The sequence below is a fragment of the Lepisosteus platostomus genome, chromosome 4, assembly GCF_059453375.1.
Source record: "Lepisosteus platostomus isolate fLepPlt1 chromosome 4, fLepPlt1.hap1, whole genome shotgun sequence".
In the NCBI taxonomy this organism is placed as follows: Eukaryota; Metazoa; Chordata; class Actinopteri; order Semionotiformes; family Lepisosteidae; genus Lepisosteus; species Lepisosteus platostomus.
In genome coordinates, this window is record NC_142614.1 from 20,155,408 (window position 1) to 20,162,340 (window position 6,933).

Sequence of the window (6,933 nt, forward strand, 5' to 3'; positions counted from 1 at the left end):
TATAAGGCAGTAATCTGATTTGTACTGTACATATACTGTATACCGTATTAATAATTATTTAAAATAGTTTAGTATTCTGTCTGTCCAGTGTCAAAAGTCAAGAAAGGTATTGTGCATACATAATCATATTTCAAATACAATATAGTATATATTTCTTTTTCAGTTTAATTCCTATAATGCATTAACTGTTTGAGTAAAACTAAGGAATTTATCTTACTTAAGAACTAGAATGTAATAAAGAATATGAAAAATATAGTTCTTTTTAGGTTTATATCTTTAAGTGCTTATACAGTAAGTAAAGTATGTATGCAATTCTGTACTTATTATGTAGATATGTACAAATAGTGTAGATGCATATAAAGTACTGTACTATATATAGTATACAGTATATGAAGTAAGTAATAGTTATTGTAAAATTACTATACATTTAGTAAAACTAAGACTACTGCAATTCTTAATTATTACATGACACTTTCAAAATTCTAAAAACAATAGATAAGAATCCCAAATTTTGCACTACACAAATCAATGTTAGTTTGAACTCTAAACAGCATTTCATAGTGAGCACTCTGACAGCACTGAAATATTTCCTTCAGCATCAGCCCTGTTAGTTACAGGTTAAGGGTGAAAGGAAAAAAGTGTTTGTATGGGAGCTGTAGCTAGAGTGAACTTTTCTAAATGCCCAAAGCACTGATAACATTTTTACAGCCATGCACTAAAATAGATGCTTACGAGAATCCTATCACAAGCTACACTGTTCACTGCCTCACATGCATAAAAAGAGTTACTCTTCTTATATATACTGTATGATAATATATTGACACACACAATGAGAACTGCATATAAACACACACAAACTTACAGATAAGAACTAGTGTACAGAACGACTATAATTGCTCTTGCAAGGCCCTGACTTGTTAAATATCTAGAGATTGTGTTACAGATAATTGTCTCCCTTTCAATTATGAGCAAGACCATATTACTAGCTACCTCACAAGTTAAAGATAATACCCACATACAGTATGTTCCTTTCTCTCAGGAAAGTATTTGAACTGCTGTGGATTGTGTTACAAGGGGAAACCTGTTTAGGATTGTTTTCTAACCAAATACTTGTGTTTCTGTAAATCTATCCTGGTCTACTATTAAAACCCATGACAAACTTTGAAAAGAACAACAGAATTCCCAGCGATATTTCAGTTAAAATGACTGGTTTGAGCTTTTTCAAAAGAAGTGTACAGTACATTTCTATTGTTGATGTACTGTACATGATTGTTTTGTGTGCTTAGACAAATTAGATAATTATATTTAAAATAATGTACTTATCTTTCAACAGATGCAGCCAGTATACTAGGAATTCCAAACATGAACATCCACAAAGAAATAAATGGTAGCAAAGAAAAACTTTCTGATTCAAAGAAATACTGTAATTCCTCAAAATACAATTTAACATAAGATGCAAGCACATTGTGTAACATATACTGTACAGTTCATCATGGAATGAGTTACTTGAATATCTATAAACAAAAGTTACACCCACTTCACAAACAACAATTTTCTGCAATTACTGAATGAAACATAAGAAACTTATGTATGTATGAAACATTTCTGACAAAATGTCAATAATAAATATTACTAATTGGACACAATTTCCTTTTATGTTAAGAGATTGCTGGGGATCAAATTTTAAAGGCTTTAGCCTTCACAATCATGATGTATCATGAAGTTTTGAATGTGTACATTTAATTATTTACGCTGCATATGGCTGAAAATTTAAATTTGTGCAGGAAACATAAAAATGTAAAACGTTCCAAACTCAGCAAATCTCTGAAAAACAGCACAAGTGAAAAAAAGAGAGAACACACTACACTGCAGTGATCTGAGCAAACAATGGGTAACCTTACATTGTGCCTTGCAAAAGATGAAACAGAATTTGAATGTAACGGAGTCACCGAACAGTATCATACAGTAAGTAGTAAAAGTAGAATCGTTTGTGTTTGCATCTAATATAATCAGCAAGATCGTGATGTGAAATAAAATATATCACCAGTATACATAAATACCTGTGTTGCCTTTAGCTAAAAGTTTCAGAAAAGTTCCAAAACATTTTTTGTTCTGAGAATTGCAGGCACAGTATACACTCATTTACAGGCACATTCTAAATGTGTATGCATATCTGTATGTCCCTTCAATGTATTGATTGATAAAGTGCAACAAAGTAAATTCTGCAAAATAAATAAAAATGAGGATGTTGTTTATTTGGTTAACAAAAAGTCTGATCAATATCATCCAGTATATAAAAACAAAAATTTGTTTGTCTGCCAAAAATATGTTTAGAAGTACTATTTATAAATAGGCAATGTTGCTTACAATGGTGTACTTCTACAGTATCTGCAGTTCATACACCACATATTCTGTTGGACATATGTAGAGAGATTGTGATGATTAAGGAAGACATATGATTTAGTCATCTGTTTCTGTGAGTGCTCTGAATCCTATTCCAGCAGGAATGTCCACTTGAGACCAAGCTTGAGCTACTTAGCTGAAGACACCAGTGTTTTGGACAAGCTTTACTGGTATGCTTTAGAATCTTGATGCCCTTCAATTCAAGCAAGTGCCAGTGGGTGCAAAATACCATCAATCTATAACAGTATAACAGATTTATCTAAAGGATATATGACCTTTTGAGAATCAGTTTCACCTTTTTCTCTTCAAACATGCCATGTGTATGTGTGTGTGCTCAAAAAGTTCAATCTGACAATTCCAATCTGTCTCATTCTGGAACATTGAAACCCAATGTTACTAATGTTGAACTGTAGTCTTGGAGAAATTGTGTCACATTTATATAATGTCCTGTAGAATTATATACTATTCCATAATATATTATGTATAAAATACAATTATACAATGTGTCCCATAGGTTTTTGAAGATAAGCAATTTTTTACCTTGGGTTTTATTTAGCTTCCCATATCAATTTTATTATCAGTATTGGAACCTTCTCAGGACTTCAGAGTAATGGCTTGTCAGCTTGTTCTGGTTTCATGTTAAGCAATGCCAAAAATGTGTACTCTTCTGATAAAATAAAATACAGAAATGGAAGAATATTTTTCCTATCAAGAATGTACCATTCAAAAACTAAATATGAAGTTAAATTAAAAGGGATATCTGTCACACAAAAAGTGCTATCACCTTTCTGTTGCCTACAATGATACTCTTTATTTTAATTAGTGTACACAAAACAGTGTATAAGAGAAAGAACGTATTTAAAACCTAATCATTTAATTGTAGATTTTTTCAATACAAACCAGAACATTTAAACTTGTGACTTAAAGCAAGTAAATAAGTACTTATAAATTAATTAGAAACGTTATTGATATCATGTTAGTTATCCATATACTGTATAAAAACATCTCTCATAGAGACATTATAGTATAAAGTTCCTTGCGATATGCAGTATACTACATTTATACCTCTTGTTAATATCAGATATGTAAAGGTCATGCTAATTGTTATGTAATTTAAATTTTAAAAAAATGCTAAGGCGTGGTGTAATCTCATTCAGGCTCATGTTGTCTAATCCCAGCTCACCTTCAAGTTTAATCTTAGTGCTAGAGAGTTCATGGGGACACTTTTAATAAGAAAGCACATTTGGAGGAGACACTAACGTACTATTATCACTCAAAAATTAGAGAAAAGATCTTGAACATAAAAGTTACAAAACAAGGAAAACCTCCAAATACATATCAATGTTTCAATCCAACATAAAACCATCATAGTTCAAACTAATGAGAATGATACCACATGTATCTTTGACTTTCAATCTCCCTAAACCTCAATTACACATAAATTCCATGTGTTAGTCTCTGAAAACTCTTAATCTGAAGGTAAATTCGGAGGCTAAAGTGCTCAGGAAGTGTGACCGTTCTACAGTAGTTTACTGTCAGCACCAAGGACAGCACCAATAATAATTATGGGAAACTACCGCAGATCCGTTTACACTAGGAATGCGACTTTTTAGTAGTGTCAAGCGATTGCAAAATCTTCAGGAACGTTATCACTCTGGCTTAAAAAGTATTAAACGTAGGAAAGTAGAAAAACCTGTAGAAAAGTGTGAAACATGAAAAACTGGCACACAGCTACTGTATGTTTACTTATTGAAACTGATCAGGACATCAAATATTGTATGGATGGGAATATATTCAAGAAAATAATGAGACGTTTACTCCACAGTTTAGTATTGTTTTGCTTTCTCTTGTTTTGTCGTTCCAAGTACAGCAGTCTTTTATCACTGTTCTTGGTGTCGATAGCGGTATAACACCTTGATAAAACACACCAAATAAAGAGCAGGAAACAAATAACACATACAGTATCTTTAAACATATCAGTGTATTATGTATATGCCAATGTCTTGCAGATAATTATGAAACAATAATGGTGATCTTTAGGCAATACATAACTTCGGGTTTCCCAAGCGGATAAAAGAGGTCACAGCTGCAAATCCAGAACTTCTCTACATGAACTTGTTTAAACACTATTTTGCAACGTTGTTTTATTTCGTTGTAAAAACACAAGTAATTGTTATACGCATTTAGAGCCGTCCAGATACATGTGATCATCTTCCATCAAAAAGCAACAAATACTGTACATACAGTATGCAGACATCTACTACAGTATATGTAACATGTCAATGAACCACAGGCGTCGCAACCTACAGCCGCAATGCAATGTCAGATCTTAATGGTGCTGAACTCAGTAACGACTTTCCTGTAGAAACTTCAGTGCGGTACCACTCAGATAATATTAAAATGATACATTTTAGGGTCAAATTATAACTCCAAGTCAAAATAAGAGATTGCTTTTATGTCATATCAAAAACTGTAACATTCAATGTCATCACATAAATCAAATGTTCACAATGCATAGAAAGAAGTATAATACAGTATATTTAACAGATTTAATCAATAACAGAGATGTATTTTCTTTTTCCTTCTGTTACTATTCTAAAGGAATAATCTTCGTAATTAACGTTGTTTCGTTATAATATATTTTGCTGCAGTAGATAGACATTTTCCCGCATGCATTTAAAAAAACGGAACAACAGATGAACGTGAAAGAATACATCTCGAGATGTTTAATCCTTTATAAACAGGTGTCCCGGCTGTTTTGTAATGTAAATATGCAATAAATAATACTGATTTTTATAAAGAGAAAAGGTGCAGTATCCGATGTTAAATACAAATGTGTGATAAAGAAAGATACCAAATCAGCTACAGAAAGATATATAATATAAATCTCGACGAATTCCCCCAAAAAGGTTGTTTTAGAGATCATTCTTCATTTACTGTACCTTTACTTACACATATCGATTTTTAGATGTGAAACATGCAATGATTATAGTAATAATTGATTTGAATATTAATAGTAATTTTTAGTGTTCACATCCATCCGAAATGGTGCTCAGTTATTTATTTGTTTATTTAATTTATCAAGATGACATTCACCATTTTGGTCCACAAGGGCACTGGAATTTTAAACTTCAGTTCTGAATTAGCATGATGCAGCCTCGGCTAAAAGAAACTGGTATGTTTTTTTCTTTCTTTCGGCACAGAAACAATTCAGCATAATAGACACTGGCAATCGGAATTGTGAAAACACTGAGCACATGAGAATAATGACAATGTGGTCTGCTGCAGACTAGAGTACGAGTGGAGGCGTGAGAAGGTGACTTTCGACTGCTTACCTAAAATCGCTGTAGGGATGAATTATCCAGTATCCTGCAGTTTGGACCCGTTCTTGTTCTTTTTCCACTGCTTTCTGACTGCCGAACATTCGAAGGGAGAACTTATTAACACCGGGCTGAAGCATGGCCCCGATTTGCCTCTGCATAAAGCCAGATTGTCTAGATGACCCATCCAAATCTTCGAACCCGACCACGGCTTCTTCACGATCCATCTTAAAGCCCACTGAGTTGCCATGGTCTTTCATGTTCTGGCTTCCCATATTGTTCTTCTGTATCGAGTCTTGCCTCTGAAACACATTATTTCCGTCCGATTTCTCTTCTTTGTTGCTTGAAAAAGAATTGGATTTATCTGCCATGTTTTCAAAACGGAGTGTCTCCTGGCTTTGAAGACAGGCTCCACGCAAAACTCAAGAGGACCCGCTGCAAGCTCTCCTCTTGTTTCATTTGATGCCCTTCAACTGATCAGCTTCACTGCCTCCTGCGCAAATGCTGCAAACTGAGGCTGAGTTCTGGTGAACTCGCCAGATCAGGTTTCTTGGGCTACCGCCATCTACTGTTAGGAATTACAACTCAACCAGCTTCGTTAAATTGTCGCTTGAATAGCAGTGAGGCGCTAACTGGCAAATATTTTATTTCCATGAAGTATCCCATAATCGTTCTCACATAATTACTCGTCGCCTCATATTAATATAATTAATGAGCCCGAGCTGTTGTTTTTAACACAGTGTACGTCACTGGTTTAGATTTTAGAACAGCTGCATTTTCTTCCTTCTCTGCACTTTGCACACTGCAAAGTTTCCATTAAATACTGAAAAATTCTATAGCATTTGACGGTTTACCCAGATTAACCAATATAACTATTTTCAAATATTTGTTTTTATTCTGATTTATCTTTTGTAGACTATCATGAAACGTGAGTAACGAGAAATTATAACACCAACTAACAAAAACTCAATTATTGTTGTGTTTGCCTAACCTCATCAGTATTTGAGGTCGCCGTAGTGGCCATGATTGTTTAAACCTTTTAAAATAGTTCATTTTCTTTTTCTGAAGCCCCAGGCGACGACTCGAGTGTATCATGATAGAGACATGCCTCAAAGATACAGAATCAAACGAACAATGCAATCCCGCATGGTTTACAACTTGCAGAACATGAACAGTTCAATACCCATTTATTTGCCTATTTGTACGATTC

At 33.7% G+C, this 6,933-nt stretch overlaps 1 protein-coding gene across 1 annotated transcript in view; it reads right to left on the reverse strand.

Annotated features, from left to right (window-relative positions):
• hcn1 (hyperpolarization activated cyclic nucleotide-gated potassium channel 1) overlaps nt 1–6,238 on the reverse strand; it is a 93,455-nt gene extending 87,217 nt beyond the window's left edge. The window contains exon 1 of the mRNA XM_088628910.1: nt 5,739–6,238. Coding sequence (XP_088485036.1) covers nt 5,739–6,094 — 356 coding nt within the window. The 5' untranslated portion in view covers nt 6,095–6,238. The remainder of the gene's footprint in view (nt 1–5,738) is intronic.
• Nucleotides 6,239–6,933: the final 695 nt, after the last annotated feature.